A 27009-nucleotide genomic window follows, 5' to 3' on the forward strand; every position below is an offset into this window, starting at 1 on the left:
TCCTACTTCTGTACTTTATTCTTTTGCTATTTCCTTTTAAACCAGTGGTTTACTTATAATCAATCCCCCTAATCCCCTCCCTTAATATGCTTCCCTTTCTGGCCCCTCCCTTTTTGTTCCCTTCTTGTTTTTTAGGGTCTGTTAAGTTCCCTCCCCCTCTCTTTCCTTCCCTTTTGTACTCCCTCTCCCCCTAACCCCTTAGTTTTCCCTTCTCCCTTTCCCTGTAGGGTAAGATAGAATTCAAGACCCCCAATGGATCTAAATGCTCTTCCCTCTCAGAATTGATTTCCCTGAGAGTAAGATTTAAGTACTACCTATTAGCACTCTCTTCCTCTCCTTCTTATAAGAGTATTCTTTCCCTCTCCTTCTCATGTGTATCTTTGTGTGATAAAGATTATCCTATTTATTTTGTTTCTTCAAGTATCTCTTGGTGCCATGTTCAGTTCCCCCCTCCCTTTTTCTTTTCTTTTTTTAATATCATCTTATAGCACTTATTACCCCAATCTCTCCCTGTGAATGATTCTTCTAATTACTATAATAGTGAATATAATTTTTGAGAGTTACAAATAAGATTTTCCTTATATATTAATATGTAATTTTATATCTAACCGTAGCCCTTAAAGAAGAAAGTTTGAATAAAAAAAAATTTTCCCCCTTTTCCCTCTCTTTCCTATTTACCTTTTCATGTTTCTCTTGATCTTTGTGTTTGGATATCAAACTTTCCTCTTAGTTCTGTTCTTTTCTTCACAAATACTTGGAAATCTTCTATTCTGTTGAATGCCCATACTTTCCCCTAGAAGTATATAGTCAGTTTTAATGGATAGGTAATCCTTGGTTGAAGACCCAATTCTCTTGCCTTTCTGAATATCATGTTCCAAGCCTTGTGGTCCTTTAGTGTGGAAGCTGTCAGGTCATGTGTGATCCTGATTGGCGCTCCTTGGTATCTGAATTGTCTCTTCTTTTGGCTTCTTGTAGAATTTTCTCCTTAGCTTGAAAGCTCTTGAATTTAGCAATTACATTCCTGGGAAATGTCTTTTGAGGATTTAGTGTAGAGAGTGTTCTATGAACTCATACTAATGTCTATTTCCCCCCCTTGTTCAAGACTATCAGGGCAGTTTTCTTGGATGATTTCTTGTAGTATGATGTCCAGATTTCTCTTTATTTCTGGCTTTTCAGGTAGACCGATGATTCTCAAATTGTCTCATCGTGATCTGTTTTCCTGATCTGTCATTTTGTCTGTGAGATATTTTATGTTTTCTTCTATTTTGTCAGTCTTTTGACTTTACTTTACATTGCTTTGCTATTAATTCTTGCTGTTTTGCAAGATTATTGTCTTCCAGTTGCCTAAGTCTGGTCTTTAAGGACTGATTTTCCACTATAATCTTTTCATTTTCCTTTTTGGTTTCATCTATCCTGCTTTTGGTGGCTTCCAACTGTTTCTCCAATTGGGAATTCTTGTCCTTTAAACTGTTATTTTTCTCTTTGAATTATTTCCCACTTTTCTTGCCAGAAGGATTCCATCTTTTTGATAAGCTCCAATTTAAATTTTTTCAAGAGCTTTTTGACAATTTCCATTTTTTGGAAGGTTTTGGGTTTATTTGAATTTCCTCCTGTATTTCCTCTGTAGCCTGGGTTTTTCCTCTGTAAACAATTTCCAGGGTCAACCCCTTCTTCCTGTTTTTCTTGGAGGGAGATTGTTGCTCCTGGGAAAAATTTGCCATCACTGTGGAGGTTTTTCCTTCCCTTTTGTGGAAGAGGCATGAAGAAAGAGAGGATTTAAAAGCCAAGCCAAGCATGTAAACCAAAATAAAGGATCTTATCTGTCAATCAAGGTGAACATTCCAAAACAGAATGTTCCCAGAAAAGGCAGTTAGAGGTGGCCAGGGGAGAAGAACTGAGCTTTCTTCTCTGGGGGTTACTGACCAAGAGAGAGACTTTCTTGGCTTCTGGCTGAAGGGGGAAGAAGCTGAGAACTGATCTCTATTAGCTTCTATCCCAGGCTGACGGACCTTTGGGGGAACTTCTGGAGTTTGTCTGAGAAGAAATTAACTTTTGTTGGTGGTTTTGTGTAATTGGAAGAAGACAATTTAACAGTTGTTCTCTATCTCTCTGGCTGTCTCTGTGTCACAGTTGTGACAAGACTGACATTTCCCAAACCCTCCTAAGTTTCCTTATAGATTAGGGACACTCTTATCCCTTTCACCTCAATCCCCATCCTGTTGTTCCCAATAAACCTCCTTACCTGAGAAAGGAAGAGTGAAGATTATTTTTCTGAAATCTCATAGTTCCCCTGAGTTGCTTAGAAGGTGGCTGACTAAAACCGGGGGAGGGGAAAAGGAGGCAGAAGGGTGTGGGTAGAACCTGGGAGGTGAAGGGAGGAAAAGGGTAGGAAATATATTGATTTATTAATCATTAATAGGGATCAATGGGCAACCCCAGAGTACCCCTTTAGCAAATCTCTCTATCTCTCATTATCTCTCATCTATATCCATTATAACTAGGCAGCATCAGGTTCCCCTCGCATCTCTCTAGTCACTGTGAGAGTATCCATTTACCACAACCAGAAAATATTCCAGCAGATTATCATTCTTTTTTAAAATTGGCACCCCAGATGGGATGTACTAAAAGTACACTTTTTAGTCAGAAATTTGAGTGAGGTGGGCAGGCTCTCTGTGTATGGAGATAGGGAGCAAGGATTTTGTCTGAGGCAAGCTCTCGAATCTCCACAGCTTCTGCAGCTTGCTACCCTTCCCTGTGCTATTTTTCTGTGAGTGCCCATTGTTTGCACTCTTCATCCTGCTGGGGTTTCAGGTGTAGCTGTTCTCAGGGGTAGGTCTTTGGTGGTCTTAGTCACTTCCCAAGGACCTAGAGATGCCCCTTACTCACTCTAGAGGTGCCAATCGCTCACTGATTCTGATGCATGCTGGCTCTGACTCTGGATCTGTAGGTGGGGTGGGAGAGGGTAGATCAATTTGCAGTTTTGGTGGGAGCTTTCCCCCTTCCTTATAGTGTGGAAATGTTCAAATCCCATGTACCTTCAATGCTGAGCCCTACTGTAGAGTCCCTTCATTCTTATGAATTTGGGTTTTTTGTTCTTTTGAGGTAGTCTATATCGGTTGGTGCTAAGGAGAGGACTACTCTTGCATCTAGACTGCCGCCATGTTTACCTAGAAGCCAAATGAACTAGATTTTTTAAAAAATCTTTAAAACTATTTCAGAATAATTGGTTTTCTTCATAATGTCATGTAATTTTTGTTGTGGATAGAGTATTGGAAAGAGCTTTACATATAGAGTCAGGAAAACTTGAGTTCAAATCCAGGCTCAGACATTTCCTGACTGTATGACCAAGTACTATAACTCCAGCTAAAGAATTCCAACATCCTCCCTCATAGTGGCTATAATAAAAGAAAGGCAGTATATGATTGTCACATAATGGCTTTATGGATGAGATAGGCTTGAAGTTATTGACTTAATTTTAGGAGAATAATTAATTAATGAATCAATAAGCATTTATGAAGCAGCTTATTATATACCAGACATTGTGGTAAATACATTAAGGAAAAAAGTGCTTAAAGAAAAAGCAAAATTAAGTTGTTGTCCTTAATGAGTTTATAATTTTAAAAGTGAGACAGTTTTTCAGTTCAGCCTAACTCTTCATAATCCCATTTGGAGTGTTCTTGGCAAAGGTGCTAGAGTGATTTGTCATTTCCTTCTCTATTTCATTTTACAGTTGAGGAAACTGAGACCAACAGGATTAAGTGACTTGTCCAGGGTCTTGTGGATAGCAATTATCTGAGGCCAGATTTTAATTCAGGAAGATAAGTATAAACTGATACATGCAAGATGAATACTGAGTAGATGAAAATAGCCATAAAGGGGAAGACAGCTAGGGTGAAGATTGGAAGTTCAGGGGCCAAGAAAGACCAGTTGTTAGTAGCTAACACTAGAGTTAAGTTTTTTTTTTTTTTCCTGATGGCAGGAATATTTGAAATTCCTTGTTTTATTGAAATATAAGTGAAGTGGAACTCATGAAGGACTGGTGTTCAAAAGATTCAATACTCTCCCAGCCAGCTGTGTGATCCAGGTCTCATTGTTTTTTATCATTCCCTAGACTGCTGTTTCTTCATTTGAGTTAGATTTCTAAGGCTTTATCCATTTCTGTAACACTCCAAAACATTATCTATCATCAGCACATAGGTTCTTAGATATATAGCTCAGAGAACTCAGAAGCCAAACATTTCAACACCTTTATCTTACAGTTCTGGGAAGGGTGGCTAACAATATGGCACATTATAATTATTGCTGTTTGGTTGTTTCAAACATGTCTGACTTTGTCACCTCATTTGGGGTTTTCTTGACAATGATATTGGAATAATTTGCCATTTTCTTCTCCAGCTTATTTTCAGATAGGAAAACTAAGGCACACAGGATTAAGAGACTTGTCCAAGGTTACATAGCAAGTGTAGTACATAATACATGCTTAATAAATGTCTATTGATTCATTTGATCCCTCAAGATCACAGAGTCCATGTCAGAGCTGGGATTTGAACTTAGGTCCTATGAATCAAGTGTCACTGTAATTTCTATTATGCTGTTTTCCTTCATGTTTTTTCCCCTTTTCTCTTTGTAGAGAGAGGTATCATTGAAAGAACTAGTTACTAAGGCTACTAGGAACTTGATGTACTTTTCCCAGATGGGGAGTAGCTTCCAACCTGTTTATTTATGAGAACCAATTTTATTTCTGTCCTCTGTTATGTTAGCTGTTAGAATTGGCTAGTTTTGTTCAAGTATTTTGTCATTGTAATTAGGAATTTTCCATCCCAAAGACAATAAACATGATGAATTAGAAAGAACCCTAGATTGAGTTGATATCCATGATTCCACCTTGAGTCTGCCCTTCAAACTATCAATAGGACCTTAAGCAATTCATTATTCATCTGTGCCTCAGTTTTCTTTTACTATTAGAAGGTTCTGTCAAAAGATTTTTAAGGTCCCTTTCAGCTCCATTTTATAACTTGAATATGTGACTTTAGGTTTCTTGCCTGTATTTTGCTTTTAGGCATGTAGCTAGTGATTAATATTTGTGAATGAATAGACTGATAGGTTCTAAAGAGGTTTTTTTTTTTTCATTCAGACTTTTGTCTCATTTGGTATAGGAAGCTGCTAGGGTAGACTCCCCCTCTAGTGATAAAGTCCTCTAACTCATCTGTAACTTAAATCCTCAGAGTTGCCTGGGACACTGAGAAATTGAATGATAATAGCTCATTATACCTAGAATCTGGGTGTCCAAAGCATGATCCTTGCCCAGCTCTTTCTTACTCCTAGGCCAGACCTCAAGCCACTATCCCTTTAGTCAAACAGAAATTTAAAAAATATACTTTCCTGGGGGCAGCTGGATGGCTCAGTGGATTGAGAGCCAGGCCTAAAGACAGGAGTATCCTATAATTATGTGTTTTCATTCTTTCAGGTTTCAGCTAAGAAGTTTTTCTTTATTCTTTATTTATTTCTTTATTCCTTAGTGCTAGTGTTCTTTCCTCTGTTGAATACCTCCAATATTATATATCATATTAGATATAATAAGTTCATTATATTACATGTCATTATTATTATAAGCATCCTATGCTGCTATTTCTTGTGCTACTCCCTATTGGGGAAGGGAAAGAATAAGTATTTGTTTTTTGTTAATGCCAATTGCAACCTGTTTTTTTTTATTAATACCAAATATCATTTAGAAAAGTCAAGGATTTATGTAAACAAAAATTACAACCACAAAAACAGTAAATGAGTAAAGTGCAAAGAAACACCAAAGAAAAGGCACAACTTTGCCCCTTTTCAGGAATTCAGTAGATAGCAATTCCAGTTCAGACCTAGCTTAAAAAGTCACCTTTTAAAGTCTCCAATCCTTGATGTAGAACCTACTTCTGAACTCAAAGCTTGCTACTTTCACACAAACGGTCCCTTTTTGAAGCTAAGTAAAGAAACACCTACAGGAAAGGTAGCTAGTGCCTCATAAAAACATTTAATTATTTTATTTGATCTTCATAATAGCAACCCTGTGAGGTAGGTACTATTATTATCCCCATTTTACCATTGAGGAAAGTGAAGCAAATAGAGATTAAATGACTTGCCCAGGGTCATACAACTAGTAAGTGTCTGAGGCCAGAATTGAACTCAGATCTCCCTGACCCCAAACCCCGAACTCTCATCTATCCATTGTGAAACTTCGATACCAATTGATTGTTCTCTCTGACTTCAAAGACTATACTCAGAATCGGGGATGGAAGATGAAGGAGAAACATAATTGTCTCTCTCCAGGGACAGCAATGGAGACTACCCAAGCTTTCTGTGGATGCAGGGTTTTGTAGACCATAAAGAGGAAAAGAGATGAGGGTGAGATATGAGATAATGGAGGTTTTGATCCACTTTGATCTATTCCCAGAGAATTCAACAAAGTTCCTTCAGAAAATCATACAAAGCCTTCGTTTTCCTGCAGAGAGTCCTGGGATCCTGGTGCCAGTGTCCTTTCCAGAATTGACTTTCCTTCATCCTTAGAACAGCAATTGCAATTGTCTGGCATTCAGGCTGCTAGAGTAGCTATTTTTAGCCTGTTTCATATGGGTCTGGGTCAGACCTAGCAGTGGAGCCAAGATAGCCCAGGGTCCTTGGTGACTTCCATAAGTACAAATTTTCAGTTAACTTCTATATTAAAATACCACTCAGACATATAAATTGGGCATTAGTGAAATGCTGCATGCTGGGTCACACATACTCAGGGATTCATCTATTAGGTGATTGGGTTACTCACTGAAGAGATGTTTTATCTCAGGAGACCTGCTGAGAATAGCTGCCCAAGCCTTAGCTTTCTGCTTGCTCACAGCCATTGGACTCCGACATTCACTTGGTTCTGAATAGCGACATTAGAACAAGAATGGATGTGCCCTGGTTGGATGGGACCAGAGAGAACTACCCCTCCGTACAGAGCAAGGCAATGGGTGGTTATGGTAGTTGTCCTCTGGCCATTACAACAAGTAGACATGACAAGCAACAGATTATTGTGACAGAAGAAAGTAAGGCAGGAGGTTTTGTCAGCATTCCATTGCCTGTCTGCATAAAATCATGGTGTAACTCTAAGTGTCAGAAAAATAGTAAATGATTTAATATAATATTATAATATTTTTTTCATTGTAAAAAATGGTCTGCCCTGCTATCTTGAAATCTATTTGGCTGTGTTTAGGTAGGTCTCATCGTGATTATCTTTTTCCTTCTCTTGTTATGATTAATTTGCTTTGCAGAAAGGTGACCAGATGTTTTCAAATGATTTTTATCTTGGGCATCTTTTATGTAGGGTTTCATTTAATTTTTGTTAATGTGCAAGTATGCATTTTCTATTACTCCAAAGAGCATTCCTTTTCTCTCCCATATGGCAAAGTTGAAATGGAAGATTCAGGTTATCTATTTATTTATTCATTCATTTGACTTTATTTTAAAGTGAATTTAAAAGCATCTCCAAATTTTAGATAATGTCCAAGGACAGACAGACATAGCTAAAATATAAGTGCATTCTAAGCCTTTCAAATGGCAAGCATCATCACAATGAGTACATGAGGAGAGATAATTTGAAAGTGAGAAGAATCTGTGTAGGCATACTAAAAAAGATGAGGTTTCAGGTTGCTTTTTTAAAAAAACCTTTACCTTGTCTTATAACCAATACTATGTATTGGTTCCAAGGTAAAAGAGTAGCAAGGGCTAGGAATTGGAGATAAAGTGACTTGCTCAGGGTCCCATAGCTAAGAGGTATCTGAGGACAGATTTGAACTTGGGACCTCCCATCTCTAGGCATGGCTCTCAATCCACTGAACCATCTAACTGCCCCCTTAGTTCCAGATTTAATAGATATGGTTTTTCTTTTGAAAGCTTTTCTTTACAATTATACTACAGAACTTACTGTTGATTGTGTATTAGAAGGAACCCTGGGACATGAATCAAAAGACTTGGATTCAAGTTTTAGGAGGCAGGCAATTTTTGGCTAGACCTGGAATCTAGAACAACTGAATTTAAAACCAACCCCTGGCACTTACTGTGTGAGTTGGGCAAGACACTTAACTTGTTTGCTTTAGTTTCCTCAGCTGTAAAAATGAGAACAATAAAAGCACTTTTCTCCTAGGGTTGTTATACAGATCAAATGAGATAAAATTTGTAAAGCACTTAGCACGATGCTGTATATAAGTGCTTATTCCCTTTCCATTATTCAAAAAGAATTCTTGAGCACCTTCCATATGCCAGGTACTTGGAATTAAAAAATAAATACAATCCCTTTCCTCAAGGAATTTATATTTTAGAAGAGCAAGGGATGTGTGTGAAGTAATGTGTATACACAGAAAGATAGAGGGAGAGAAAGGGAAAAATTCCTGCATTTCTGAAGTAAAATTGTCCCCTGAATATTAATATTACCCAAGAAACTGCCTCTTACAGGACATGGGTTCATATCCTGGTTTTGTTGCTTTTTTGCAAATCACTTCTGCTCTCTGGGTTTTTGATTCCTCATCTGTAAACTGCAGGAATTATCTTATCCTGGATGATCACTGTTTGCTTCTAGATCTAAAATCCCGGTAAAAATAATTTCTAAAACTATTTATGTCTTTGAGTCAGAGTGTGTTAATTGTTTTGAACCTCTCCCACTCAATTCTATAAGATTTCATCTATATATCTGTGATGATTGGGAATGGATTAGTGGTACTGAATCAGACATGCCTTCTAAGACATGCCTAATGTTTAATTTGTTTTGTTTGACTATGCATAATTGTTGCAAGGGAATACTTCTAAGGAGAGGGTTGTTAGGTTAGAGTATAGTGCTAGATATAAAAAAAAGCATAAAGAAAAAAAATTTTAATGATTGGTAGGAGAAAAGTACAAGAGGCATATAATTAGGTTCCCCTACATGCCTACAGAAAGTTAAAAAGAAGTACAGTACAAATAAACAGTTTTAACCAAGAGAACATTGTACCTAAATACAAGAATGGTGTATGATGATCAACCGTGAATGACAGTCATTATCAAGGCAATGATTCAGAATAGCTCCAAGAGACTCATGACAAAAAAAGCATATTCGTCACATAGAAGGAACAGACAGAGTCCAAAAGCAAATTGAAATAGTCCAGTCTTTATTTATTTCCTCCATGAACTTTTCTCTAGCATGGGTAATGTATGTCTTCTTTCCAAACTTGATGAAAATGGAAATATGCATTGTATGATAATATGTGTACAACCTATATCATATTGCCTACTTTTTGGGGGGAGGGGTGAGGAGTGGGAAGGAAAGAGATAGCATGGATTTTAAGATGCCAGAAAGCAAATATTTAAAAATTATATTGACATGTCAAAAAAACAAATAAAGCGATTTTGTTGCTATGTTTTTTTTTTGTGTGTATACATTTCTTTTAAATTCTAATTGTAACATAAGTTTGCTTTAAAAAAAAAGTCCTTTGTTCTTTGTATCTTGAAATGGCTGTGTTTATGGATAATTAAGCTCACAATAAAAAGACAAATGTTAAAAGTATAGAGATTTACCATATACATATAGATACACAAGCATGCACACACACACACACACACACACTACAACCTCACAGAAGAAATGAGTAACCACCAAAAATGGGAAAACAAAGTGGACAAAAAACCTGCATTGCCCAATTTATGACATGAAAAAGTAATAGACATAAAAAGAATAAATGACCAATATGTTGAGTTAGTTTCTTACTTGTTTCTTAAACAGGTCCTATAAGTGATCAATAATCCATGCCCAGAATTTAATAAGAGGAACAAATTGGAATCTATCACATTTGGGAAATCATAAACATCTTCAATGGTCATCCTAAGCTCTTTCCTTGTACAAATAACTTTATTTTTATTTTTATAATTACTTCTTGACAAATTTTGTTTTGGCACAAACTCTAACAAACTCACAATTATATCCTTGATGATGTCCAGCTTTCCCAAACAGTGAAGTAGAAGAGAAAGATCATGATAGATAGTAATGATAGATAGTAAATGCAACCTTGTGTCTTAGTAGCTTACTTCCTATTAAAAGAAGATTGCTCCTTTTTTTTAGCACTAGAATTTCTAACCATAATTATGAGTAACTCACAGGACACAGAGATAACAGATGGACAAGTGCATGCATCCCTCTGTTATTTAGAAAATCTCAAATGTAGATTCTCTTTGGAGAGACATGGCCCAAAGCTACATGAGCTAGGAAGGCATGTGATTTGCACTGATGGAAGGGATACCTACACTAGTGCTATCTTAGATCCAATGAATTAAGATAATAATTTCACAAAGCAGCAGATGGTGGTTTGCAGGAGGTCTGCAGGTAAATTCTGGGTACCAGAGTTTTACTGCAGGGTGGTTGAAAAGACCCTCAAGTCACATGTATGTGTTTGTGTGTTAGAAAAAACTACTATTATTATTAGCAATTAGAAAAATGTGAAAAGACCTTAAGAGTTATTGAGTCTAGACTTTCCCCTGGTGTTTTGTGAAGCAGGAAGTAATTGATCATGCAGGGGTATAAAGCTGGATGGAAAGTTTTATTAGAAATTCACTTCTACTCCCTTTACTGAAACCCCATCACTAATAAATAAATACTAGACAACTTGATTTTTTTTTTTACTTTGTCATTTCCCCTTTGCCTACTTGTCTTCCCAGTTTAATAAAGCTGGGCTGCCAACCATAGCGATGTAGTTAATGGAAATGGGCTTACTCTCCTTAATATTATTTGCTACTGGATCATGAAGTTAAAAATGCTTGCTTTCTGGCTCTGCAGCAGTCCTAATTATTTCTCAGTTTAAAACAAAACAAAACAATGCCATTGTGTGGGAATAAGATGCAGAGAGCTTCTGCCTCCAATTCAAGCAGGGGAAAATCTTTTATATTGCTTTTGGATGAAAATTAAGAGTGACTATTAGAGAATTTCAATTTTGGAAGTATCCTTTCCCCATGTGTCGGCATCAATAAATTATTCTGTACATGCTATAATGAAGAGAAAGTGTATGCGTCATATGCCATCTTCATTAGAAATTTCATTATTAGATTAAATTAATAGGTCATTATACTTGACTCATTAGAGTCTTTTCTTTTTTAATAAAGCAGCAGACTTTTTATGATCTTCTGCATTAATCAACAGATTATAATAGCTGACCCCTATAATTGATCCAGGCTGATTTCTAGTTGCATCCCTTCCTCTCTTTGTGTGAGGATTATTGGGTCATAACCCATTTGATGTGTGGAGAGATATGAGTTCGGGAACAGGATACAAATTATCATGGTTATGGTCTTCCTCATTCCAGATAGTAAGACTGTTTCCTCTATGACTCCTAACCCAAGACCACACTGAAAGCTGCTCCAACTAGATGGTCAGTGCTAGATGGTGTTAGCAAAGACTCCTGGATGAACATGTTATTTTTAGCATTAGTTTAAACCCTTAAGAACTAAAAGTTTCTTGTTAAGGATAGGCTCATGTGGCACCATAGACATAATGCATCCCACGAATGATTATCTATCTTAGCTTAGAAGGCAGTAAGGAGGAACCCACTTCTTGGGGCATTCAGGAAGTCCATTCTCCTTCTGGGCAATTTCTTTCCAGTGTTCTCAGGTTAGTCATCTGGAGCCAAACAGTATCAGAACCAGTTGAATTTCTCTTCCTCATGACAGTCCTTCAGACATGGCTTGTCATGTTTACTGTTGATACCTAGTGCTAGAAATGATCTTTGAGGTCATCTAGTAATTCAACATCTTCATTTTGCAGGTAAAGAAACTGAAGCCCAGAGAAATTCAGTGATTTGTCCAAGGTTACTAAAGTGTTGTGGCACAACCAGGATACAAACTTATATATCTTGATTGTGAATAATCTACTATGTAATGTACTGTACTATCTCTCCTACTTTCTCCCCTGAATCTCTACACAACCATTTACTCATATTTGTGAACAAGCCAACTATTGGGAAGAATTTTGTCATGCACTCCTGTAATGGATTTTCTTGGTGCCTTTCTCACTGGCCTGTGAGAGTTCTGAATTTTATTCATTTGCATCCTGACATACTAGTTGTCCTGTCAAAGGAGAATTGGAAAGCCAAGGGGTTAACAGAGGATCATGAGACCTCTTCCAGAGAAGGACCACATCACTTACTTGAAGAAATGAGAGATACTGAGCTAATTCTATCCTTTTTCCCAGGTTAAGGATCTCCAGGGCTTGACAGGAGTTAGGATAATGGGTTACACATCTTCCTGCATTAGGGACATTTCCAATGTGGGGAGAAGGAAACTGAATTTAGACAAGGAGCAAACAAGGTCTTGAACCATTCCTAGAGAGTCAGAAAATGAGATAACTGAAAGAAGAAATAATGGGTACCAGGCAAATCAGTGCCTGGAACTACAGACTGAAAGAGTCAGAAGACATAAGTATATATGACTACTAAGGATACCTTAGGTATCCTAGATACCTAGGATGTCTCAGAATTTTATTTATGGATCAGGTTGTGTTTTGAAAGGCTGTGTCTCACTCTTGCTCTTTTGAATCTTATAATCTGGGCTTGATTGGCCTGAGCATTGGTACAGATTTTCATATCAACTAAGCTAAGTAACCAAGTATACAGGGTAGGTTAGTCTATAAGATCCTTGCCTGCCTCTTTATGTGCATTTTATCAGCACATGTATATATATATATATATATATATATATATTAATATATATATATTAAGTATAGATGTTTAGATGTGTGATACTCTTGATAGCATTCATGCACTTGGAAAGCATCTTCCCCTCTTATTCCTGCCCTTTGCATCCTCTGTTGTAGTTTTCTATCCTTAGTATTGCCAGTGACAGCAGCAGACTCTCTTACATATTCTCAGTGATCAGAATTGGAATTCTCTGCAGATCACATTCTTAGTGGCCACTCATCTGGAGTTGCTTTTGTAACCACAATGAGGTGATGATAAAGATAGCATTGACAATATTTGCCATAGTAACAGGAAATAATCTGATGTTGTCCTTGATGTCAAAGGATGTATGGAAAGAGAAACCACGATGAGGATCCATTTTCCTACAAACCAGTTATTAGACAACCATGGTTGGTCTGACCTGTGGTGAAATAGGGAATGATGTTCTTAGTAATTGAATCTGTTTTCATGGCATATCTCAAGTCCCTCTCATTCTTTGTCTGTGGCTGATGATGCTGGAAGGATATTCAGAGATGCAGGTTAGCTGACAACGTGGTGGATGACTCAAGCCTCTGAGTCAATTTCTCTATACTAGAGTGATTGTTAATTTTCTGATTCATTGGGCTATCTACACAAATGGTTTCCTTGTGGTTTCTGAAGGTGAAATACTGTGATCTCTCTTCTCACCCATAGCAGAGAATAGAGTTCATTTAAAGAGGTGAAGGCTTCTATTGGTTAACATAGAGAAACTTTGATGTCAACTGTTTTGAGGCACACTGAGAAAGGAAAACAAGATTTTTCCACTGCACAAGTAAAATCCTAGATTTTATTCTTACTATCACCATTCCAGCAACATATATATATATGTGTGTGTGTGTGTGTGTGTATATATATTTATGTATCAATAACTTTGTGGCCAGAACTATTTTTGTTTCATTTGGTTTTTGTGTTCCTGTTGCTTATATGACATTTATTTTTTTTCATTCAACAGGCATCTCTTAAGCATCTGTTAAGGTCCAGGCACTGTGTAGGAACTGTGAATACAAAGACAAAATTTAAAGTAATTCCTGCTTTCAAGGAGCTAAAATGCTATTGAAGTGATAGAAAAGTAGAATGTGTTTATAAATAATTTAATATTAATATATATATGTGTATATATATATATATATATATATATATATATATATATATATATATATATATATATATAATGTGTACTTTAAGGAGGGTACTAGTACCTGGGGGAGGAGGGGTTGAGTGGAAGAAGAGAGGATGATTCATATTAAGCTTCAGGAGGAAATGACATGAGTTGAACCTTGAAGCAAACTTGGAATTCTATGGCAAAGAAATTGTGTATTCCAGGCATGCAAGATTGGTGATACAAAAGGCATTAAGACAGGGAATGAGTTGTTGTGTTTGAGCACTAGCCAGCAGCCCTATTAGGCTAGAATGGACATGTGTAGATATGCAGTTAAACTGAGAAAGGTAAACTGAAGCTGGCTTATAAAGGGCTTTAAAAGCCAAACAGGATTCTGGAAGAATGTTGAAGTGTGTAGGATCCCTGAAGCAAAGCACTGACTTTTGGGTCATGGTCAGATCAAGGCTATGTCCATGGTGTAAGTCATGGAGGTTGAGGAATTTGATGAACTGGAAGGTGATATTTTATATGTTTTGTTTTAATCACTTACTTTCCCTCTTAGAATCAATACTGTGTATGGGTTCCAAGGCAGAAGAGTGGTAAGGACTAGGCAATGGGAGTTAAGTGACTTGCCCAGGGTCACATAGTTAAGAAGTGTCTGAGGTCAGATTTGAAACTGGGACCTCCCATTTCTAGGTTTGGCTCTCAATCCACTGAGCCACAGCCATATTGTTTGATAGGACAGCAATCTGTATTGTGGAAGTGCTGTGGCAAAAACCAGGAGTTGGTTATTAAACTTGCATGTAGGTATAATAAATGTTTGTTAGATTGGATCAAATTGCATTTGTAGTTTACAAACTGTTCATACATATAAGTAATTTCTGAGAGCCTCTTGAAAACCTAATGAAATTAGAAAAGTAAATATTATTTGCCCTATTTCACAGACAAACTTCTCTGGACCTGCATTTCCTTATGTGACTTGCCCAGTCATAAGGAAGGGGTAAAATGAGGACAGGAATAGACACCATCTCTTAGATTATGGTTCTTTTAATTTCTTTTTTGTCTTTGGATCCTCAGTGCCCAACAAACACTAGATACTTGAATGCTTGCTAATTGATTGCTATTCAAAATTTGTAGACTAGTTTATTTTGCTTTATATGTCTACAGACCAGATATTATGTATATATAGTTTATAGGACTATGGATTTAGAGATAGAAGAAATGCTTAGGGATCACTACGTCTAATGCTTTCATTTTACAAAATAAAAAACTGAGGCCCAGAGACAATAGTGACTTGGCCAAAGTCCATAAATAGCAAAGCCAAGATTCAAAGTCAGGCACTCAGTTGTCAAATCTAATGATTTTCACATTATTGTACTTTTGTATAAGATCTAATTTTGATAAGGCATGATGGTTAAGTAATTCTTTAATCTAAAATAGCACCTTATTTTGTACCTCTCTAATATTCTTGTCATGTAACGTTCTGTTATTATTATTGAATTATGTTGTATATTGTCACTATATTATTATTATAATGTAATATTGTGTATTATAATTACTTATTTTTTTATTTTATTCCCCCACTATTCAATAAGGTCCCTGAGGGGAGAAACTAAGTCAACATTGATAAATTTTGTATGGATTTCTTTTACCAGCTGAATTCAGTTCAGTGCTTTGTACATATTACTGCCCTGTATCTTCATATAAAGCGAATATTACATTTTATATCCTGATAAAGCCTAGAAGAGTATATATGATCCAATAATGAATACAGAATTACAGTTAGAAGAAAGAATGATCAATAAATTTCTAGGAACATTAGTTCTACCCATACTTCCTCTTTGCATATATACATATACATATGTATATATAAAATGGGAAGTGGGACAGCTAGGTGGTACAGTAGGTAGACTACCTTGCCTAGAGTCAGAAGACTTGAGTTCAAATATAGCCTCACTTACTAGCTGTGTGACCATGGGAAATGCCAAACCACTCCAATATCTTTGCCAAGAAAACCCCAAATAGAGTCATGAAGAGTCAAACATGCCTGAAAAGGCTGAACAACAAATTTTACAGGAAAATTGATAGTGGCTTTTCTTTTTGTATATCTTTAGAAATGAAACTTGACAAATGCTCATTGAATGGCTCTTGCCCTCAAGAAGTTTGTAATTTAATAAGAGAGAGAAAATGTACACAAATAATGACAACATAAGGCCAGATGTAATAAGAACCATTTAGTGATGCTTTTGAAATTTGAAAGGAAAGAATATTTCTGACTGAGGTGATCAATGAAAGAATGAAGAAGAAGGGGGCATTTGTTCTAGGTATTGAAGAATGAATGGAGAGCAATTCAATAAACAAATTAAAGGAAAATGAGGAATTCCAAAAAGAAAGGATGCTGTCAGCAAAGGGATAGAATTAGGAAATAGAAAACTAAGTTTTTATAGTAGAAAGTAATGCTGCTATTGTTAGATGTACCATGATTTAGGTCACTGGAAGAGTAAATGAGAAATATTATGTTCTAATTTCAAGACAAGAGAAGTAGTGTATGAGTTCTCATTTCTACTCAGTTTATTGATGTTGTGGTTACAAATAACCAAAAGCAGACCAAGAAGCATGACTTGCCAAATAATCTGAACTTTTCTTTCCCTTCCTTCCTTCCTTCCTTCCTTCCTTCCTTGCTTCCTTCCTTGCTTCCTTGCTTCCTTCTTCCTTCCTTCCTTCCTTGCTTGCTTGCTTGCTTGCTTGCTTGCTTCCTTCCTTCTTCCCTCCTTCCCTCCCTCCGTCCCTCTCTCTCTCTCTTTCTCTCTCCCTACCTCTCTCCCTCCCTCTCTCCCTCTCCCCCCTCTCTTTTTCCTCTTTTTTTTTTGGTATCTTTTTCAGGGAGAAGTGCCTACTTCCTCTCCAACTTGCTTTGGAATCCAAGAACATGAAATTGGCCCAATATGCTCTAGCAGGGATGCAGGTATGACTCCCCTTGAGTAGAAGGTGATTTAGGGAAGTGTCAAGTCTCATTTTGCATTTGCAATCCAGCCAAGGTGAATTTGATTCTCTGTGTTAGAAATTCAGTCCTTGAAACTTTAACAATAAATTAGACATTGGGAAAACAAAGGTGGAGAGTCTTCCTATTTCAGCCAAAATTTCTCCAACTTTGCTGTTTTTCTTCTATCATTTAAAGGACTATCACTGACTGTCTGAAACCCAACTAACTCACAAGTGGAATCTTTCCTTTTGGCACTCTCCTTTTTAGAAGGTAGAGAAAAAAACATAAAAGAATGAGCTAAGGACCTCAAAGATTCATTTTTCAAAACAACTTGTAAAATATGCTCTTAGGATTGGTATAAATCTGGAACCATTCCCACCAATATACTCATCACTCTGCAATGAAAATTGATATTCAAAATAATTATGTGGATAACTACAAAGCAGTTCAGACCTTCCTTGAAAGTGAGAATTAATTAGGCTTCCTTTTCTATCTTTGCTAAGGAAGAAAAGTAGACCAGTGTTTATTGTTTCATTTTCCTAGTAGAATGTAAGCTTCTTGAGAACAAGGATTGTTTCAACTTCTTTGTAGGCCTAGACCCTAGCACAATGTCTTTCATTCAGTAGCTGCTTAATAAATGTTTGTTGATTGATTCTCCAAATGTTAATTGCCTATTTTGTGCAAAGCACTGTACTAGGCACTGAGGATCATACTAAATTTATAGTCTCTAACTACATGGAACTTAATATATTATATATATCTATATCCATATTAATAGTATTTAAAAATTTTCACTTCTAAATTTTCCCTCTCCCTTCAACCTTTTCCACCTACTGAGAAAGCAAGCAAAATAATATCAGTTTTACATGTAAATCATGTAGAATGTATTTCCATATTAGCCATGTCACAAAAAAGAAAAAAGAATTTAAGAAAAAAACTATATATATATACATACACACACACACACACACACACACACACACACACACACACACACACACACACACACACACACATATATATATATATATATATATATATATATATATATATATATATATATACTTCAATTGCACTCAGAGTTCAGTTCTCTCTCTGGAGGTGGATAGCATTTCTTTATAATAAATCCTCTGGAATTGTCTTGAATCATTGTATTTATCAATGTAACTAAGTGTTTCACCATTGTTCATCATTAAAACATTACTGTTACTGTGCTGGTTCTTGTGGTTCTTTTTGTTTCATATTGCATTAATTCATATAGTTCTTATTAATGGTGGTTTTTTCTTTTGAAAGCACCCCCTTCATGTCTTATAGCATAATAATACTCTATCCCAATTATAGCCACAACTTGTTCAGCCATTCCCCAATTGATGAGCAGCTCCTCAACTTCCAGTTCTTTGCCTCTACAAAAAGAGGTGCTACAAATATTTTAGTACATCCAGGTCAATTTCTTTTTTGTTTGTTCTCTTTGGGTACAGACGTAGTAGTGGTATTGCTGAATCAAAGGGTATGCACACTTTTAAAGCACTTTGGGCATCATTCCAAATTGTTTTCTGGAATGGTTAGACTAGCTCACAACTCCTACAATAGTTTATTAGTATACGCATTTGTCATTTCTGATAGATGCGAGGTGGCTCCACAAAGTTGTTTTCATTTGCATTTCTCCAATCAATAGTGATTGAGAGAATTTTTTAATATGAATATAGATAGTTTTGATATCTTCTTCTAAAAACTGCCTGTGCATATCCTTTGACCATTTATCAACTGGGGAATATAACATATTTAGACTATTATATTTACAAAGATTTTTCAGGAGCAAGGATTCAAGCACAAAGGGGACTTAGGCTTAACCAGTTAACTAGAATACATCTTCCCTTCCCAGACATTATAATTCATTTAGCTTTTTCTCCATAGACACAAGTACTGATTCCACCAGGGGAAAATATGATGGATGTTCTCATTTTGGCAACACATTCTCTTTTCCAGGTGGCTTGGCTTCTTTTATGAGGTGCAGGCAGGAAAGAATTCATGGTTGACTGTGAATGTGATTTACTGCAATTCTGGATTAATGATTACAGGTTTCAAATGAATAGAGAATATGTCATTCTTCAAGATCACCATGTCAACCTTGAACAATAATAATACTAAATACCTAATATTTCTACATCATCTATTGTGTCCCAAGCTAAATATTTTATAATTGTTATATTTGATCCTAATACTAATAACTAACGTTTATATAGTACTTACTATATCCTGGGCAGTATACTAAGTGCTTTACAATGATTATCTCAGTTGAGCATCAGAATAACCATTGCAGGTAGATGCTATTATTATCCCCATTTTACAGATGAGCAAACTGAGGCAAAAAGAAGTTCAGAGACTTGCTCAGAGTTAAATAGCTGCTAGTAAATATTTAAGACCATATTTGAATTCATGTCTTTGTGACTCAAGACCCAGACCTTTAATCATTACACCACTTAGTTTCCCTTTCCACAATAAAATGCTGCTTAAATCAGGGAGCCAGGAGGATCAGTGTCTGCATAGTGATTTTTGAATCTTAGAAGTCCCACACACACACACACCACACACACACCCATAGACCTTTTTCTCATCTTATGACCAAACCTTTTTTGGAATAGGGGTATAAAGAGATAATGGATCAGCTTGTCACACCTGTACCAACTCATTGTCACCCAGACACCTGTTCTCCTGACACCCTAGGATTTAGCATCATTCAAAGTTAAAATGAAGCAGCTGAGAGCAGAATTTGGCTTGTTTTTGTTTTTTGTTTTTTTTTTAAATGAAGAACTTTTGAGAAAGACATTATCTGCTTTAGTCATCATATGTTTTTTCACAGTACAAGACTATCAGACCTTTCATAATGGTCTCCAGCTTTCTGACTCTTGGGTAATAAAAATAACCATCAATATATAATAAGCTACAACAGAGCTAGGCAGCAGGGGAAAAGACCATCTATGCTTTCTGTCTTGTTCCTCTTTACAGAAGCTGCTATCGGATGAGAGATTTGTCTCCATGGAAACAGACTCTGATGAGAAGCAGTTGCTTAATCAGATCCTGAATGCTGTCAGAGTGACTCCTTCCCTCAATGAAGACCTGCAGGTAGAAGTGATGAAGGTTAGTATGACGTGCCTCTGGAGCTTGCGTCATTGGAGCAGAGATCAGGATTGACCCCATGCATGACACGGAGTATTATGAAAGTCATTGTTGCTAACAGAATACGTCCCTGCAGCCCAATTCATCTTCCTGTTGGCTTTCAATTATCAAGTCTGCTTATTTGATCGGGTTGAAATGGAGTGGTCTTGACTTGGGCTATTGGTGCATTCTAATGTAAATGACAACAGCATGGGAGGAAACAAATTCAATAAATCCATGAAGAAATTTGTCCTGATAGAAACAGCATGAATTTGTCTAGAATTCATTCTCTTTTAAGAGAATATGTGGTAGATGATAGAGTAGTATGCTTTAGGGACACACCACATCAATTCTGGGAATTCTGCCTGTTCTGATTTAGAAGCCATACATACAAAATAATGTTCTTTATCCAACCACCCTCACTTCTCTCTTCCCTCTCTAAAACCAACAATCAGAAAAAACAGCCAAGCACTCCATTCACCAAAGTAACCTGAATGTTTCTGGTAAATATTAAACTACGTGGACAAAGCCATACAACCTTTTAGTGAATTTTAATGGATTAATCTATAATTCTCTTTCTCACTTTCACTGCAAACAAAGGAGTGGAATTGTTGATATGGTACCTGAATTCTGCCTTGGAATACACTGAGGTGTTCTTTTCCTGACTCTGATTTCCTTACTCTCTGGGTCTTAGAGTTTTTATTTAATCCTGGACCAGTCAGCTAATAAATCTTCAATTCATTTGATGATTTTGTGGAAGATTGAAAGCTAAGGTCTTAAGAAGATGTGACATAGGGGACATCCAGGTGACTTGGTGGACTGAGAGTCAGGCCTAGAGATGGGAGGTCCTACATTCAAATCTGACCTCATATACTTCTATCAGTGAGATATTTGAGGAAAGTCACTTAACCCCCATGCCCTAACCCTTGCCATTTTTTTTGCCTTGGAACACAGTATTGATTCTAAGATGGAAGGTAAGGACTAAAAATATATGACTTGCATGTTTTTAATGTATATTGTGACATAGGTTCATTAGCCAGGAATGGACCATAATTACAGAGCCCATCTCCAGATGCAAATTTTTTTCCTCCACCAAAACATTGACCTTGTGTATGGAACTATAACCAACTAGCAATGATAGTTTCTGGAGCAACTTGTCCAGTATCTTCCTTTCAGCCATTAAATCTTTCAACATATGTTTGGTTGGTAGTTATATTTATGAAAGAAATGAGTCACAGATTTAGATTTGGAAGAGATCATGGTATTCTGAAATCCCTTCCCCAATTGCTGCATTTCTTTAAAGATTTAAATGATGGTATAATTTATCTAGACGATGGGAAAAGGCAGAATATTAAATGATCATGTCAACATCACCACCTGCTTCTTCGACCCCATTCTTGATTTCTAATTCCAACCCAGTGGTGCCTTCTGCTGGCTTCACTGAGGACAAGAAATAACACATGTTAACTCTACTGGAAGTAATAGCAGTCAACACATAACTAACTTTCTAATGCCACTATAATGGTTTCTAGAAACTGTAGTTACATTATGAAGCCTAATGTGTCAACCATGTGGTAGCTAAGAAAGGGAAGCAAGCAGATCTTCTGAAAGAGGGAAAATAATGATATGGATGACTGTTCTTAGCAAAAAAGACTTTCAATCAGAATGTTAACTATGAATAATGAAGATCTTAGTTTCCCTATTATTGTTTTTCCTTCCTTCCTTCCTTCCTTCCTTCCTTCCTTCCTTCCTTCCTTCCTTCCTTCCTTCCTTCCTTCCTTCCTTCCTTCCTTCCTTCCTTCCTTCCTTCCTTCCTTCCTTCCTTTCTTCCTTCCTTCCTTCCTTCCTTCCTTCCTTCCTTCCTTCCTTCCTTCCTTCCTTCCTTCCTTCCTTCCTTCCTTCCTTCCTTCCTTCCTTCCTTCCTCTCTCTGTCTTTGTCTCTCCTACTCTCTGTCTCTGTCTGTCTGTCTGTCTCTCTCTCTCTCCCCCCGCCCCTTCACTCCCCAAACATTTGGCAACCCAAACGTTTCAGTTTACAATGAACCCAGTTTTAAGCTTTTTGATTTTTTAGTTATTTTCATCTCTAGGTTTCTCTTGGGTTGGGGGAAATAAGCAATTGTCAACATTAGTTTAACTAGATAACAAGTTAATGGAATGAAAAGTGTTTTTAATTTTCTGTCATTTTAATATTTATGGAAGGCTTTTGTTATTTTTTGTTTTGTTTTATTTTAGTAACATTGGACTGTTATGGTGAGTGGACCTTCACTATTCAGAGTTTTTAAATATGACCCATCCTTTAGCTACACAAACACATTAGAATCACAGATAATTGAAAGTGACTTTATAGATCACTCAGTTTAATGCTCTATTTTTATCAGTAAGAAAGCTATCCCTTTCTCTTCCTCTACTTTTTCATTTCCCTTTTCTCATCTGCCAAAAGGTCAGTCAATTAATAGACATGTATTAAGTTCTTTCTCTGTGCTAGGCATTGTGCTAAGTAAGCATTAGGGATTAAAAAAAAAAAAAAGCAAACAGTTCCTCCCCTCAGTGGGTTTGCATTCTAATGGAGAAGGGAGCAGAAGAAGGAAATAACCTGTACATACAAGATGCCCACAGAGTGTGGAAGGTAGTCTTAAAGAGAAAGCACTAGCACCTGGAAAGGATAGGAGAGGTCTTAAAGGAATCCATGGATTCTAAGAAGTGGAGGTTGGAAAGGAGGTATTCCAGTCATGGAGGACAGACAATGGAAAGGCATGGAGATTATTAATAGAACAATATGTAGAAGAAATAGCAAGCAGACAGTAGAGATTTTCTTCCCAATATATTTTCTTTACAGCTGTGCTTATTCTTTAGAATTTTGCAATATTCACTTCTGATTGTTTTGTGGTGCTAGTTCTTTCCATTTACATTTTTGAAGAAATTTTACCCATTAGAATTATCAAATATGTGACTTAGAACACTCCCAAGCACACTTGAATCAGGTAAAATGTAATTGGAAATACTCAACAAAATAAAAATACAATAAAACATAGACGGGGGGGGGGGGTTTAATATGTGATTTTCTAAGTCAATATATGGCCCATAGGAATACTTATGTATGGTTCAGTAGCCTCCTTCATATGTAAATTTGACACCACTATTTCCTTGGCTTTGATTACTTCATTCTGCATCAGTTCATAGAAATCTTTCCATGCTTTTCTGTGTTCATCTTGTTCATTGTTTCTTACAGCATTCCATTACATTCACATAATACATTTTGTTTAGCCATTCCCCAATTCATGGGCATCTACTTTGTTTCCATTTCTTTGCTACTACAAAAGTATTACTATCAACATTTTGGTGTAGATGGAGGGAAAGTTAGCTTCTCTTTGTGAATCTTCTTAATACATGGGAAGTGAAACTGACCTCAAAATGTGCCATCTCTCACCTCAAAAACACCCAAAATAATTAGTGTTGGTTTTTTTGTAAGCTCTCTTTTTGGTTGTAACTGTTTTACTGGGTATAGAAAGGCTGTCTTTGACTATTGAAAAGGAAGGAAAATGAGGATTCGAATTTGCAGTTTGACCAAATAATGTTGCAGAATCATAGAGCTCTGAAAAAACACTTCTGAATCTATGTTATCTCAGAAATGAGACAGTACATTGTGGAGACGCTTAATCCTCTAGATGAAATGTGAATGTCAGCAGTGGTAGTAGTTTTTTTGTTTTTGTTTTTTAATAGTGTAGATATCCACAATTTATGCAAAAAGCTGTTCTGTTTTCCATGGAATTCTTATAACTAATGGCATTTCTGACATCAAGGGTCAGGACTTGGGTTTTTGTCTGATGGGTGACCTTTAGTGGGCTTATTATCTGATAGAAATGACTGAGACTAATTCAAAGATTGAAAGCAATCAGAAATGCTGATTGAGCTTTTTGTTAATTTAGGACAGGAATGAAAATATTCAGAAAGACGAGTCTAGGGTCTACTTGTCCTTGTCCATTAGGCGTGGTACAGTATAGGGCATTTAATAAATCCTTGTTGATTAATTTGCTAAGTTAATGGGCTTTTTCATCTGGCAGTGATATTGAATCACTATTGTCATGAGCCAGGTTTAAGCAGGATGGGAAAAAGTTGGTTGAAAGTAGTATTATTACCAAGTGTGTAATTAAGTTGCAAAATTGCAACATAGGCAACAATTAGAGGGAAAAAACTCTTCAGTTACCTTTTTCCTTTCCCCAACTCTCCTCAACAGGAAAGAAAATTACTTATTTGGGAAGGGGGGAAAGGGACAATGAATAGAGTGGCATGTTTTCTCCTTATACCAAAATGAAGGTATAGTTAATATCCTTTTCAGTCTAAGGTCTAATTTGTGGACATTCAAAGGATTGGCAAAAATCAGCTATATTGAAAACAGTGAAATAAGTTACACTTACATTTTAAATATCTTGTTTATAGTTGTCCGTTGGGTAGACAGAGATACTTTAGTAAAGTCTAAAACAGAACCCCAAATCTATTTCTCTTGTAAGCTTCCCTATCTTATTTTTGGGGTACCATCAATCCTTTGAGTTACTTGGATTGTGAACCTCAGCAGTGACCCCCAACTTCTTCTCCTTCACTCTCATAACCAAATAGTTGTTATATCTTGTCCCCTTTATCTGTTCAATGTGTCTAGCATCTTTCCATTCACATGGCCACTACCTTAGTTCAGGCTCTTGTCCCTGTTTGTCTGCAATATTTCAATAACCTCCTAATTGGTTATGCTGGCCCTAGTCTCTTCCCCCTGTAATACCTGTCACTCCCCCAATAAACTCTAATGAGTTCTTAGTGTCACTACAATGAACTATAAACCACGCTGTTTGGCATTTAAATCCTTTTACAACCTGGTTCACTAGATACATTATTCCCCTTCTCACACTGAACAGGCCAGCTTAAGTCTTCTTGTTCTTGTCTTTCTCCACTTCATGATTACTCTGGCTTCTTTCTAGTTTGTTAAAATCCCCCCTTTAACAGGAAGCCAGTCCCAGTCCCCCTAGAATCTAGGGCCTTCTCCCTATTGATTATTTCTAGTTTTTTCCATATATCACTGGTTTGTACACAGTTATTTGCATGTTGTCTCCCTTGTTAAATTGTAAACTTCTCAAGGGAAGGGACTGTCTTTTACCTTTTATCATGTCCTCTAGCTCTTAGCACAGTGCCTAGCATGTGCTTCATAGATGTTTATTGACCATTAGCAATACTCATTTTTCTCTTTTCACTGACCTTGCTATACCTGAACATGAATTTTATCCTTATCTCCACCTTTTAGAATTCTGGGTTTCCTTAATATTCAGCTCAAATGCCCTTTTTACACATTTACCTGATTTCTCCCCATGTTTGGATCAATTTTGATCTTCTGTACAAGACAGTACTAGAGTTCCATCCTGAAATAAGAGAGGGGTTCTATGAGATACTGGTAAGGAGAAAGTGTATGTCAAGAATGAGCAATAGCAGGGGCAGCTGGGTGACTCAGTGGATTGAGAGTCAGAACTAGAGACAGGGGGTCCTAGGTTCAAATCTGGCCTCAGACACTTCCTAGCTTTGTGATCCTGGACAAGTCACTTAACCCCCATTGCCCAGCCCTTACCACTCTTCTGGCTAGGAACCAATACACAGTATTGATTCTCAGGCAGAAGGTAAGTGTTTAAAACAAAAACAACAACAACCAAAATGTGAAAGATAGCCATTGCATAATCAAAGAGAGGGATGGGGGACATGGTTGTTGTTTGTTTTACTGGAATGGTTTTCCATTTCCTTCTCAAGCTCATTTTACAAATGAGGAAACTGGGACAAACAGAAGTAAATTGACTTGTCCATGGTCATACAGTTATAGTAAGTGTCTAAAATCAGATTTGAACTTATGAAGATGAGCCACTCTAGCCACTGTGCTGCCTAGCTACCTAAGTGAAGAAAACAGAGAAGATCAGCTCAACTGGACTCTGGAATAGGGGAAGGCCAGTAATATAATGTATTTATGCATATTATCTTCTCAAATAGAAGATAAACACCTTAATATAGGTATTATTTCATTTTTAATCTTTGAATTGTCAGCAGCAACACAGTTTCTGGCATAGAAAGGTAGCTAAGTAACTTCATGGATAGGGTGCCCACTGGACCTGGGATCAAGAAGACCCAAGTTCAAATCTGGCCACAGATACTTAGTAGTAGGCTAGTCACTCAATCCCTGTTTTCTCAACTATAAAGTGATGATAAAACTTAGCAGGGTTATTGTGAGGATCAAATGAGATATTTGTAAATATTATCCAGTGCCTGGGACATAGTAGGTGGTTAATAAATGCTTGTCCTCTTCCTTCCTCACTTCTTCCCATGGGGCTGTTTAAACATCTTTATTGATTGATTAATTCTTTGGATTTAAGGTACTGCAAATGCAGAGAGAGAACTGAAGAGAAATAATCAGTCAGGCTAGGATAAAGGGCTAACAACAGCTTGTTCATCTTGGTGTAGAGTTTCCTCAAGTCACAAAAGCTAGTTCTTATCCCTGGAGATCTTGCAGTGTGTTGATTCCTGAAAAGTTTTCCAACATTCATGTTAGTGAAAGCTTCCTTGGTGTAAACATTCTATTTATTGTTCTATTACTCTTGATGATCTCATTTATTTGTGCAAAAGGATGAAATATAACAATAGCTTAGTTAAGCCAAAACCTATAGGAAACTTTTTCTTCACATTTACTTTTTACATCTTTTTCCATGTCATAATAATGTAGAGATGACTCCAAATCCTAAGAACCTACACAATGATGCTTACCAAACTGGGAAGGCTTTGAGCATGGGATTGGTGAAATCAACATATCTCTTTTGCCCAAGGACCAGCTGGATGGTTTGATTTTAACTGATAAATATCTTCTGGGCACAGAAACCCATGAGATCATCTTTTGGAGGTAGGAAGGATTTATACCTTTACCTGATTTCTCCCCACTTGAGGGAATTTGGATGGATCTTGATCTTGTGTACAAGACAGTACTGGAGCTGCATCTTGAAATAATA

At 36.7% G+C, this 27009-nt stretch overlaps 1 protein-coding gene across 2 annotated transcripts in view; it reads left to right on the forward strand.

Moving 5' to 3' along the window:
* Positions 1-27009, forward strand: part of ARFGEF3 (ARFGEF family member 3) — a 231523-nt gene that overhangs the window by 43785 nt on the left and 160729 nt on the right. For both annotated transcript variants that reach the window (XM_001370224.4, XM_056818873.1), the window contains exons 3-4: positions 16732-16813; positions 19838-19969. In XM_001370224.4, coding sequence (XP_001370261.2) covers positions 16732-16813; positions 19838-19969 — 214 coding nt within the window. The remainder of the gene's footprint in view (positions 1-16731; positions 16814-19837; positions 19970-27009) is intronic.

Source organism: Monodelphis domestica, chromosome 2 (genome assembly GCF_027887165.1).
Source record: "Monodelphis domestica isolate mMonDom1 chromosome 2, mMonDom1.pri, whole genome shotgun sequence".
In the NCBI taxonomy this organism is placed as follows: domain Eukaryota; kingdom Metazoa; phylum Chordata; class Mammalia; order Didelphimorphia; family Didelphidae; genus Monodelphis; species Monodelphis domestica.